Source organism: Acanthochromis polyacanthus, chromosome 16 (assembly GCF_021347895.1).
Source record: "Acanthochromis polyacanthus isolate Apoly-LR-REF ecotype Palm Island chromosome 16, KAUST_Apoly_ChrSc, whole genome shotgun sequence".
NCBI lineage: Eukaryota > Metazoa > Chordata > Actinopteri > Pomacentridae > Acanthochromis > Acanthochromis polyacanthus.
The window spans coordinates 4,544,371-4,556,996 of record NC_067128.1 but is presented as its reverse complement, the minus strand read 5'-3'; the positions used below and the strand labels follow the sequence as shown (position 1 = coordinate 4,556,996).

General features: G+C 42.7%; 2 protein-coding genes across 10 annotated transcripts in view; one reads left to right on the top strand and one right to left on the bottom strand.

Annotated features, from left to right (window-relative positions):
* The window catches only part of mfsd2b (MFSD2 lysolipid transporter B, sphingolipid), a 33,580-nt gene extending 26,781 nt beyond the window's left edge, over positions 1-6,799 (top strand). For all 6 annotated transcript variants that reach the window (XM_022194695.2, XM_022194694.2, XM_022194692.2 and 3 more), the window contains 9 exons: positions 81-262; positions 1,401-1,491; positions 2,149-2,270; positions 2,746-2,829; positions 3,011-3,094; positions 3,266-3,375; positions 4,864-5,007; positions 6,064-6,240; positions 6,420-6,799. In XM_022194695.2, coding sequence (XP_022050387.1) covers positions 81-262; positions 1,401-1,491; positions 2,149-2,270; positions 2,746-2,829; positions 3,011-3,094; positions 3,266-3,375; positions 4,864-5,007; positions 6,064-6,240; positions 6,420-6,468 — 1,043 coding nt within the window. In that variant the 3' untranslated portion in view covers positions 6,469-6,799. The remainder of the gene's footprint in view (positions 1-80; positions 263-1,400; positions 1,492-2,148; positions 2,271-2,745; positions 2,830-3,010; positions 3,095-3,265; positions 3,376-4,863; positions 5,008-6,063; positions 6,241-6,419) is intronic.
* Positions 6,800-6,868: 69 nt separating this feature from the next.
* On the bottom strand, positions 6,869-12,616 carry wdcp (WD repeat and coiled coil containing). 4 transcript variants are annotated; one of them, XM_022194690.2, is made up of 4 exons: positions 12,296-12,616; positions 9,158-11,087; positions 8,734-8,854; positions 6,869-8,007 (listed from the first exon to the last, which is right to left on the bottom strand). In XM_022194690.2, the coding sequence occupies exons 2-4, from the start codon at positions 11,066-11,068 to the stop codon at positions 7,814-7,816; spliced, it is 2,226 nt and encodes a 741-aa protein (XP_022050382.1). In that variant the 5' UTR covers positions 11,069-11,087; positions 12,296-12,616; the 3' UTR covers positions 6,869-7,813. The 4 variants fall into 4 exon arrangements, 3 of the variants coding, with proteins under 3 accessions (XP_022050382.1, XP_022050383.1, XP_022050381.1); XM_022194691.2 differs by having other exon boundaries at positions 7,877-8,440; XR_002595734.2 differs by having other exon boundaries at positions 7,883-8,007; positions 8,276-8,854.
* Positions 12,617-12,626: the final 10 nt, after the last annotated feature.

The following is a 12,626-nucleotide window of genomic DNA, read 5'->3' as shown; positions in this document are numbered from 1 at the left end:
AGGCCTGTTTTAATATCATTCCTGTGCTGTGGCGTTTTATCTACAAACGTGGCGTCTGACTGCTGGATCTGTGATGACAGGAATGACGATGGAGGTTCTGGGGACGCTGGTGGGCGCCGCCATCCAGGGCCAGATCGTAGCCAGCGCTCACACTCTGAAGCACTGCCCCACTCACAACATGTCCGCCGGTTACCCCGGCAACAGCAGCGGGACGGAGGTCGTCAAGAGCCTGGTTCGCTCCCAGGATTACCTGTCACACGCTGTAAGTGTCAAAGAGCCGGGAGCAGCCAGGTGTGCTCGAAGTAGGCCAAAGTTTGAAAATATCTCCCATGAAGCTGCTGTGTGCGAAAGGCGGATCGAGGTTGAGTGAAAAGGAAGGATTGTTGGAAATTGGCTCCATATTTACAGACTTTCTACACGTTTCTGACATCCAAAATGTTTCGGGATTGAAAGGAGACGCCGTTGTTTGATATCCGAACCCGACATCCTGAGCCGGCCGACCACAAAAAGGGGGTTCCTCCCTTCACATCCAGGCTCCAGACATGGCCCCACTGAGCCGAGGGGTCTCCACAGTCTGCAAGCCATTAGGCCTATTTATATCACACCCTGAGCACTCCGAGGCAGATTCAATATGTGGGAAATGTTAATCTCTCAGAGCACACATTTCAGTTTGCAGAGCTGTGAATAAAGCTGCCGGGACGGGACTTTTCTGTGAAGATGAAACGAGCCAAGAGTCCAAACTTTAGGGTTTGCAGCCGCAGCTATTTGGGTTTTAAATGGTTCTTTTCCAAATGGATCTTGGGTGAACCCTATCAGGGCGATCCGCTCGCCAGGCCAAACCCTCCAGCAGCCACCCGCTAAATTCCTCTCGCGGTCGCTGGTGAGGGTGGCACACCGTCTGGGCAAACTCAGTCTGCCCTCGGAAACTGGGAGTGTTTGATGTGCATAAATAATAATGAACCGCCGGGGCTGAGCCACACGGAAAAATAGCAAACAAACAGAGGTTGTTTAAGGCAGAGCAGTTCCTGTCGGGGTTCGGCATCGGTGGTATTTTTGGATACAGATCTACTTGAGGTTTCTTCCTGTTTATGCTTGTGTTTGCACAGCGAAATGCGCATGGCAGGTTAGTGCAGCCAGAAAGTCCACGCAGATTCACAGGCAATAAATCAAACGCTGATGAGTGTCAGGAGAACAGAGATCTGAGGAAAACAGAAAGTTTAAGGTAGAAACTAACACCTACTCGTCTTCAGAACGGATGTATAGCGTGTGGAAATGAAACCCTTTAAATTTTTTAGGCATTTGAGAACATTATGAATTAAATATTGCAGAAAGCCTCAGAATAGATGTTGTGTGAGAAGAGATGATGGACTGAGCTGTGTTTCTGGTGTTTGTCTCTGCAGAAGGAGGTTTACATGATCGCTGCCGGGGTGATCGGAGGAGTGTTCGTCATCTGTACCCTGGTGATGTTTCTGGGAGTCAAAGAGAGAGACGGTGAGGATCTGAACTGACTTCTTGATTGTCAAAAACAGGCAGACAGCAGATTTTTCAGTCAACCTTGAGCTCAAGGACATTTTTTTGCTGTTTGGGAACAGACTAAAAACCAACAATGAAGCATACAGTTCAGCGATGGTTAAATATTCTCTCTCCTCCTACCTGTAATCGTATTTTGAGTGGAATTAATTTACCAAAAAAAGAGACAAAACACTCAGTAAACGAATGCAAACATGAATTTGACCACCAGCATTATTTCTTGTCATATTTTCACTAGATATTGCAATAGTACTATCATGTATAATCGCAATAGTCTGTGAAATAACAGTAATTTGTTCAAGAAATTACATTTAAAATCATCCATTTTTCACTTTTTAAATAGTGTGATATTGTGCCAAAACTAGTTGTAGATGGTATGGGATACATATATTGCATGTACATCTGTAGCTGTATACATGCCCCTCTCTTTGGTAAAGTCCCAGTATTTGCTCATTACTCTGTATCTGATCTTTATTTCACGATAAATGACGCCTCTCAGTGGGACAGACAGCTTCCCTCTGCATTGCAGGGGCAGTTCCAGAGTTCTCCTTCCCCTGACTGCATGTTATTCGATCTGCTGCTCGCTCATATTTTTATTCCACATGTAACCTGTTTCAGATCCGTATGCCCCAAAGACGGAGAAGCAGATCCCGTTCCACCAGGCCTTCATCCTGGTGATGAGACACGGGCCGTACCTCACTCTGACCGCCGCGTTCCTCTTCATCACTGTCGCCATTCAGGTAAATGTATTTAGAAAGCACTTCTCATACACGACACTCAGCGTTACAGTAAATGGAGCCGGTCCTGCATCCCGACGAGGCTCAATGTTGATTTGATCAATGCAGAGGAGCACTTACTGAAAGCTGCTGCTTTAAAGTGTGTTTTAAGACTCCTGAGAGTGATACCGGAGCAGTGGATTCCTGCTGTTTTCCTGTCACTCGTACACAGACGCCTCTGTTTTGACACCTCGATTTAAGGCGCTTTAAATTATTGCAGACTTTTGCATCGTTTCTGTATATTTTCCACCCCACTCATCTCTGAGGAGGTGTCAGTTGTCATCCACGTCGAGTCTGCGAGTGGGAATAAATCACTGTGAGACAGCGTCAGCAGCTTCTCCAGTCACTTCATTTGGCAGCCGGCGGAGTGCACGGCGACAGTGCTGAGTAGACAAGAGCAGGCTGGATGTCTGAATGTTTGATCTCTGATTTTCTACAGCTGGTTCAGAGCAACTTTGTCCTCTTCTGCACCTACGCTGCCGACCTGAGGGACCACTTCCAGAACATTGTGCTGACTATCCTGGTGAGGAACACAAAGAGCTCCAACATCTCACTCGTACTCTGTGTTATACTTTAATTTTTTTTCATTATCTGCTCAGTTCAGACCTTTATAGCAGTAGCTTTAGAAGAGTTTATGTTTTATGGAGGAAATGTTTCAGAATAATTCTCCTCACGTCTGCATTTCACATTATCTTTGTGCTCAGGTTTCTGCAGTGATAAGCATTCCTCTCTGGCAATGGTTTCTGCAGAGATTCGGGAAGAAGACGGCTGCTTTTTGTGGCATCACAGTGAGTGAAGAAGTGTTTTTATTTTGATAGCTGTTGAGCTTTAATGTTTGTGCCATCTTGTGGATGAACTGGGAAGTGTCTTAATCCCGGAAACACATTTGGAAGAGAGTCTTGAAAAGTCACGTCAGGTTAACGAAACTAACTTTTCCTCCACTTTGTTTGTCTCTTTAGTGGATCATGCCTTTCACCCTGATGCTGGTGTTCATTCCTAACGTGGTGGTGGCGTACGTTGTGGCCGTTTCCTCTGGACTCAGTGTCGCTGCGTCGCTCCTGCTGCCATGGTGAGACTCGATGGTCTGAGCACCAAAAACACGCACAAAAAAGCAAGATTTTGCATTTATTTTGTTTTGAATTGGTGTTCTGAATCAGTGAACTCATCTTAAACATCCATGCAACCTCTCTGCACGGTAAAAACAAGAGAAACTGTGCAACAAACAACAGCAAAAAATGGTAATATTCCACCTGGTTCACCACAAGGAATCTGGAAAATAAAAGAAAATAACCAGCTCATAAAAATACAGTGATTCTCCCTCATTTTTGCCGTTTTTAAAGTGACATTTTTTGATATTTACATGTTTGAAAACAACGAAATCACCTAAAACACAGTAATAATATAAAAACGATACTTATTTTTATGTTATTACAAATTGTATCTAATTTTAGAAATATATGTTCAGTATTTAACAGTTTCATCTGTTAAACAAAAAGGAAATATTTGTGAAATAAATAAAAATGCGTAAATATAAAGATAAATAAATAAAAAATAATTAATTTATTAAAAAATCTGAACATATGATGGTAAATTTTGTCTTTGCATTTCCCCTTTCCCTTTCTTTTTTCTCTTGTTTTTTCCATTTTGTTATTGAAAAAAAAAACAAGAAATAGGAAAAACTAATGGGAAAAGGAAAGACAAAATTTACCTTCATATATCCCAATTTTTTTTAATTTATTTTTTGTTTATTCCTCTTTATATTTACACATTTATTTCCTCATTTTTTAAATAGATTTTTTTATTTATTTCTCTTTATATGTGTACATTTATTTCCTATTTTTTAAATCAGATTTATCTTTTCTTATGGCACTCCTGTGATTCCATATTTATTAGTTTCTTGCTTAACGTATGTTGTAATGCTGATTGAATCTCATAGTGTAGTTTACTATATTATGCTAAATTTGAATATTCTATTTCTTCACTTGCAGTAAAAAAGTGGTAGAGCAAAAATTCCATCGCAAATTGTGCGATATATACCTTTATAATAATGAAAATCCAGCAGGGCTCCAACTTTGTTTACATTCAGACGTCATCGTGCTGCTAATTTTAGTTCTCATTTAATGCAAAATATTGTTATTGAAGCCCCAGCAGTGGTTTGTTGCTCAGAGATCTTCGTCAGGTCAAGTGCCGGTCACAAAGCTGATGTCATTTTTTTTAAATTACAGGTGGCATCTACTTAAAATCTCCTTTGCCACTATAGAGCTTTTAGGTATCTTTACATCTGTTTTCCAGACGTTTCTCTGGCCGTCACCGCTCCTTGCTCGTCTCCTGCCTCCTCCCCAAAACCTCAAATTACAGCCTCCGGAGGGGGCATGTTTATTTTGGATGAGCCGATTGTTTATGGTGCCGCCCGCTGCTCATCATCTAATCGTGTTATTAGCCCTGTAATTTTAGCAGACTGGTATATCGGGGCGCTATAAGCAGACCTGAAATCATCGACTGATGTGCAGCCTTTCAGATAAATCACGCAATTTATCTTTTTTTTTTTTCTTTCCAGGTCGATGTTGCCAGACGTGGTGGACGACTTCAGACTGGCCAACCCCTACTGCAAAGGTCACGAAGCCATCTTCTACTCCTTCTACGTCTTCTTCACTAAATTCGCCGCTGGTATCTCCCTGGGAGTGTCCACGCTTTGCCTGGAGTAAGTCTGCATTCCCATTTAGTGTATCTGGGTCAATATATAATTGCAGGACTTCTTGTAATATAGTTAACATCTATCATATTTGACAGTTTTGCTGTTTTCACGCCTAAAATCAACATGGCCGCCCATAACCAAACACCATTTGTGCTATAAACTAAAATGACCACAGAAAAACACAAAATGAATCAATGAGACATAATTATCATGAAGAGACAAAACAACAACAGACAGACTGATAATGACCAAAAATGACCACAGAGAGACACAAAATGACCACAGAACGCCTAAAATTACCACAAACGGACTGAAAACGGCCACGAAAAGACACAACGTGACCACAAAAGTGCACAAAATGACAAAAACTGACAGAAAATGACCACAGAAAAACACAAAATGATTCAGTGAGACAGATATTTATCATACAAAGACACAAAATAACTACAAAAATTGCAAAATGGCCACAAAAACACCTAAAATTACCCCAAACCGGCTGAAAATGGCCACAGAAAGGCACAAAATGAAAACAAAAAGAGCTAAAATGCCCACAAAACGGACTGAAAATGACCAGAGAGAAAGAAAATGAGCAGGTCATGTGATCTGGAATTAACACACTTCCTTGAGAGGGAAGTGAGAGAGAGAGAACACAACCAAAACTATTTCTGAATGAGCTCATTTTATTATTGTTTAGCTAATTACAAAGTGGTTGTTATTAAATTGAGACTGCTATTTAATTGACATTTAGTGATATCCAGTCATATTTTATCAATAAGTGATTGTTTCCATCATAAATAATTATGGAATTTGTAAAGACATGATCATAATGAACATAAAAACATATTTTTCAAAACTTTTAATAAAAATGTATGCAAGATTCATCCCTCTCCAATATATATTGACCCAGCTGCACTTAGCGTGTCATGATACCTCGCTAAAAAACCCCATTAACCCCCCGCTCCCATGCATAATTCATCATGCCAGAGGTGTCGAGTTTGCTCATTTGCTGCAGCTTCAGGCTGATTTTCCAGTAACCTGTGTTTAATGTGTGTGTGTGTGCAGGTTTGCAGGCTACGACACCGGCGCCTGCAAGCAGCCAGCTCCAGTGGTTTACACCCTCAAGCTGCTGATCGGCGCCGCCCCAGTGGCCTTCATCGTCACCGGGTTAATGATCCTCCTCCTCTATCCCATCAGCGAAGACGTCCGGCTCAGGAACAAACTGTGCCTGGAGGAGCTACGGTGTGTAGAAATCATAAACGGACACCTGAGGGAACAGCTTTAGCCTCTCAGCTCCACTGACACATTGAGTTCTGTTTTGCAGATGGTCGTTTTTATGTCTAAGGAAGCAGGGAAATCAAAAAAAAAAAAATGGACGAGTAAAGTTACATGAACATTACTGATATTGATGTCTCTCACAGGAAACAAAGCGTCAGCTCCAGAACTGTGGAAGATTTGAGTAATGTGTGACCTGGATCTTGAATGGAGTGAATTTCACAGAGAAAAAAAACAAAAAAACAAAGCCACGGATTCCAGCAAAGCAGCTGGAAGGTTGTTCTTTAGTGTATATTACACTGATTACATAGTTAAATTGTTTTAATGTAAACATTTTTTGTTTCATTTTCACATGTACTGTATAGTCATCTTGGATAAATAAATATATATAAGATTACCTAATTTATATAAATGAATGTATATCATTATTTGCTGTGTTTAGCTCTACAACACCGTTATTTATTTATGATTCTAAAACGATTGATGATATGAATAAATGTTGTAGAGGTTGGTTGGTAGACAATAAGTGTGTAGTTGTTGTGTTTCTTTGCTGAAGAGGCGGTGCAGTGTAAAGAACACGCAAAAAAAACAGAGCTGGTTATGCAAATTTAATATTCAGAATGCTAGCTACATTCGGTTTTGGCCTTCAAAAACAATCCTAACAACAGTGTGTGACCTAAACAGACTGTTCTGTTGCTGCTGCTCCCCCTTGTGGGCAGTTGTGGTACTGAACCGAGGAAAAAGTGCTTCAGTTGTGTTGTCATGACCGTAATAGAGATCAATTTCACTCCAAATGGCTGCACAGCATGGGTAATTTGAACTTGTGACATTTGAGGTAAAATATTTAGCATTTAAGTGCTGAGAAATCTGGAGTGCTTTACGTCATACATTAGCCAGTATTTTCTCTTGTGAAGAAAATCTCTGTAGAAGACGCTCAAAGCTGCACTGCATTTGGTCAAAGTAAGAAAAAAAAACAAGAAAGGGAAACAATTGTGGCTCATTACCCCCAGTTTCTCTTCGGTAAGCTTCCATTTCAAAGTAGTAAACATTACACAGGCAGCCCTTTTCAAATCTACACTGTGGTTCAATACAAAAATGAGTTTAATGTGGCTCACAGAAGGTAGAGACCGACCGATATCAGCTCATACTTTTCGGCATATATGTTCAATATGAAAACCTGTGTTGTTACAGAATATGATTTTAAAAAAAAAGAGTCAAAGATCATTTAGAATTGGCATTTGCATAGTTTATCCAGCATAACTAGCTCTCTGCAGCACATGTAGCAGAGTAACCGTCACATCCGAGGAGATCAAGTGGTGTCTCTACTTAAATTGTAACATAAATTGCTTTGAAATTACTGCCACATATGGTTGCATCTCTCCAGAATATCAGCTGATATCTTGGCAAAGTAGTTTTTTACTGCCTAAAAATCAAGATTGGTATTGATCCCAATAAAGCAGAATCAGTTGAGATCCATCTGTACTGTGAACCAATCAGATTATTTGAGTCCACACATTGAGGTTGTGTGTGTTCAGAGCTACTACGTGGAGGCCTCTGTGGTTGTGTTTGGGTTTTGGCTGGGGGCTGGGCTGGTTGGACTGGAGTTCTCTGGACTCCCAGGAGTCCGAAGGGTCGATTTTCGCTTCCCGTTCCGCACCGTGAGCTCATCTTTGGGCTTAAACGTCAAAGGAACAAAGCCGTCTGCGTCTGCCACGAGTACAATCCACAACGGTCCTGTAAAAACCAAACAGTCGAGTATTAGCCAAGAATGATTTTCCATATATTTGAGTTCTGTTTAATTAATAAGCAAATTAAGTATAGATGAGATCTATACCTCGCTGGTATCAGTTCAGGACAGCCTGTCTTTGCAGCAGCGACAGCAACAAAACACTATGCACATTAAGCTGCTTTTGTTTAAAACCTTGTAATCTGACCTAGGCTCTTAATCACTTCCAATTATAGCTTAGGCACGTTAACGGTAGAACAATGCAAGAACACGTACCTATAGCTGTAGAAAGCTGCAATGAGCCTGAGGTTCTTTTTCAAAGAAGGTGCATGCTGAGCGGAGAACTTAAAGGTTTTAATGGGGAAAAAAAAGCTGAATGCTGAAGGTTTTAGTCGATGACTTCTCGCTGACCTCGCTGGGGAAACCCATCATACAAGACAGCTGAAAATACACACAGGGGAAGACCTTCCTAAGCAGTTTCCTCGAGGTGGTTTTAATTAGCCGACCCTGTGCACGCTCTGTTACAACACGGATAATCTCACAGGCACACAGGAGGATTCTACAAAGGCGGCTTAGATGGTGCTTCAGAGTGGCGTTCCAGGGTTTAAAAGGACTTCTGACACCAAACAAACAAGCTTGAAAGCGATGCAGTGCTGAGTTTACCATGGTTACTAATTGTCTGTATAGTGCATGTGTTGACCTTTCGACATCAGAGCTTAGTTTCCTGCACATACCATACATCATCTCCACAATGGTGAGGCCGAACAGGTCCTGCAGGGCGCGCAGACACAGCTTCCCGTCACAAAGCAGCACCGGCCTCCGCTCGTCAATGAACACGTTTTCTGACAACTGCTTCTGCGTGTACACAAAGAACAGAAAAAAAAGATGCAAAAAGAAAGAGTTTAAGACACCGCCAAGGGAAAAATCACAAGCACAAAAATGATAAGAATTGAGAATTAAAATGATTTTCTTAAACAGTTTTGTTAACCTGGATTTCATGAGACCAAACATAATCAGCATTTTTGTCCATAAAGTGGTCAAAAACAACAGAAAAATGCATACAACAAATAAGGTTTGCTGTTGCACCTGAACCAGGAAAAAACTTAAGCTACAGCAGGCTAACAAATGAATAGGAAAATGTAGTGAAGAAAACTGTACCTGGTATGTGACATTGACATAAGGGGCTTCACAGGCATTGGGGTAGACAGTCAGGGCCTTCTTGCCATTCTGCGTACAATCTCTGATTTCCGTCAGGCACTGCTGCACTTCTGTAAAGCGAGTAAAAAGTCTCTCCATGTTATGAACCAGCTGCTCCAGCGCCCGCTCTTTTGCCCCGGCAGAGGTTTTGTCAGGCATTGGCAGCGTCGGCTCCGAGTGAAGCTTCTCCGACGGCTCGAAGCGAGGAGAGCTGCACCGGCTGGACTCCCTGCTGACCTGGCCGGCCACCGCCAGGCTGGACATACGGTTGACGTGATCCATGTCAAAGTTCTCCACCGTGACGGAAGAGGCACTGGACGGGGCTCTGTCTGAAGCTCGGTCAGAGAAGTCCACAGAGCTGGTGACGGGGCTGGCCTCGGTGCTCCTCACTTCCTCCACCAGCCTGCGCCTGTTCCCTGGCGAACCAACTATCCCCCTTCCAGGCAACACCAAGTCCTTTATCCCTGTGCGTTCCCTGTCATCCTTTGACAGGTTCTCTGAGTGTCTCCTAATCCGTGCGCAGAAATTAGAAGTGGACTCATGGTTGGCAGGGGGGGATGGCGTGACAGAAGTCTCTCCATCGTACATCAGCTCTTTGGCTATGAGGCGAAGAATGTATTTATCTGTGTTGGAAGACGGTAGGAAGGCAGGGTCGTTGGACTTCTGCCTGCCCACCATCAACAGCAGCATCTTGTCACTGAGGAAGCACACTCCTTTGGGCCTATCGTTCGCCTGCAGAGAAATCTGCTGGATGTTGGGCATCGCAGACGCAGTGATGCAGTAAACGAGAACCATGCTGCAGGTGTTGGAGGCCACCGCGACTGTGGATCCCCGCGGATCGAAAGCAACAATGTCGGGGACCAGAATCCCTGGGATGCTGACTTTGCGGGTGGTGGTGACCTTTCGGTCGTAGGTAACCAGAATGAGGTGTGAGGAATCCTGTCCAGAACCCGTCACTGTGTCTCGGCGACGCAGGTGGATGAGGGGGCTTGGGTCGGAGCGACGGTGCCTCGCCAGGAGGTGGGTGAGATCTAGAGGACCTGAGCTGGGCATGAAAGCCCTCTCTGATTCAAACGACCTCCTCCTCGAGTCCAGCAGGCTGTCGTCTTCTGACATGTGCGAGCCATGGCCTTGCAGCGAGTCCTGCTCTGTCGACATGTCGAAGGCGATGCCTGCATTCAACCCACATAATTTATCGAGAGGCAGCTCTGTAGCCACGGCAACCTGAGCCTCCCCTGTCGCCTCGATGGCACAGATGTACCCCCCGACGTCAAAGATGGGGCAGAAGGAGCAGGCCACCAGACTCTTCTGGATGTCATTCCAGATGTAGGAGTGGAGAGCGCTGCCTATAGCCACCACCAGGCGTGTACCATCCTTAGTCCAGCAAGCACAGTGAATGAGTCCACTACCTTTAATGTCTGCTTTGATTCTCCGGTTGTCCACTCTGACAGAAAACAGCACAGAAGTGTCCCTCTTCGTCAGCACAGCTAGAATGTCCAGTTTCGGATGCCAGACGCAACCTTGAGACAGCAAAGGGAAAGGCTCGCTCATCTCACAGGTCTGAGTGCACAGCAGCTTGTTCTGCTCCAGCGCACTGAGCTGCAGTTGCCACACGGTGACATGTTTCTTGTGCTGAACGGCCAACAGAGCAGGAGAATCCGAGCAGCACAGCGGCCCCCAGAAGAGCCCGAAGACGTGCTCGAACTGCCCGATAACATTAGTGTCCCCAAACTTCACCTCCCCATTGATGAAGTAGAGCGCCGTGAGGCAGACCTGCTTGCCGTCCGTCCAGGCGATCCCGTGCACGGGGTGGATGGCTTGGTGAAGACAGTTGAGACCCGTCCTGATTAGCTTAGCCTTACCAAGATCCATCCTGGCAGGTGTGAAGAAGCTTGAAAAAGATAAAAGAATATCACTCAAAAAACTAACATTGATTCCAGAGCCCTGTCTGCGATCTGAACGGGGCTGGAGCAGGAGTAGCTATTGCTACCTATGCAGCTTAAGAATAGCAAAAGCCTCTCATGTCTCCTTCCAAGTACATGCTTTAATCCCCCCCAGCCTGAGCTGAGGCAGTGTGACGAACACCTATAGCTGCTTACCGTGTGATGACCTTAAGAACACACAGGTTCTGCTGGGAGCTCGGGATATTAGAGCTGCAACAATTAATCGATTAATCAATTGATTATCACATATTAAATTAAGCATCCAATAATGTGAAAATAAAACGGTTTAAGTACATTTTTCAAAGGGAAACATGTTTAAATGTTCCAATATAGCTTCTTAAAATGCAATATTTTGTCATCTCTGGCTTTGGGAAACATTTCACTATTTTCTTAACATTACATAGGCCAAACTACTGCCTGATTAATCAAGAAAATAATCGATAGATTCATCAACAGTGAAAAAAAATTATTAGTTGCAACCACACAGGATATTATTTTTATTATCATTATTGGATAAGAGTGTTTCATCACAGCATTTACTTTTTGAATGAAGATTCAATATCAAATACAGATTCATTTTCCTCAATGTGAGATGTCGACAGAAAACTAATTACACACAACAATTATTTTAATCATTGATTAATATGTTGATTATTTTACCAATTAACCAATTGCTTATTTGGTGAATATAATATTGGAAAGTGGTGAAAAATGTCAATCAATGTTCCCAAATGTGCAGAATTATGTCTGCAAAGGTCTTGTTTTGTCCCCAACACAAAGATATTTATTTTACTGTCATAGAGGAGTAAAGAAATGAGGGGGGAAAGACACATTTATAAGCTGAAATCAAATTTCAGACCTCCTCAAAATGAGTAAAATATAATCAAAATATTAGGCGATTAATTTTAGCGATCACTCAATTGTTGCAGCTCTATACACAGTTGACTAGATCACATTAATATGCTAGTCAGAATATGAAAAATGCATGGAGTGTATATAAAAACAGAACTGAACCTTACTGAGGAGTAGTAATATTTAACATGTGGTTCGAATGAAACAGATTCACACTAACTGTGAATCACTAGCTAAGTGAACTTACATGCTAACAACTAAATAGCGGAAACATCGATAGCATGCAATTTTAACGTGCAGATACCTTGTAAAACAGCAAACATCTCTTGAGGAATTCGCGTAAAGCACTAAAAGTGAGTCTTCTGCGTCCTAATTCACATTTTGCCGGTTAAAACTCTGAAAATGTGGCTTTAGCGTTTTTAAATAAACCGGAAGCAAAACTGTCGGCTAGTTTCGGTGCATCATGGGAAATGTAGTTGAAATATAGCAGTCCCGTTTTTAACTGTTAAAGTCAAACGCCAGAGAAAAAACAGCTATATATTTACTGCGATAAAGGCTAGAAATTGAAATTAAACTAACATTAGAGGACGGTGGATGAATTAACTTGACGCACAGCACTTCCACCGCGTTGCGCA

Excerpts from the sequence above, each read along its gene's own strand:
- wdcp (XM_022194689.2), bottom strand. The coding sequence starts at position 11,068 with ATGGATCTTGGTAAGGCTAAGCTAATCAGGACGGGTCTCAACTGTCTT. Across the intron at positions 8,855-9,157 it reads ATGTCAATGTCACATACCAG|AAGCAGTTGTCAGAAAACGT; the intron begins GTACAGTTTTCT and ends GTGTACACGCAG.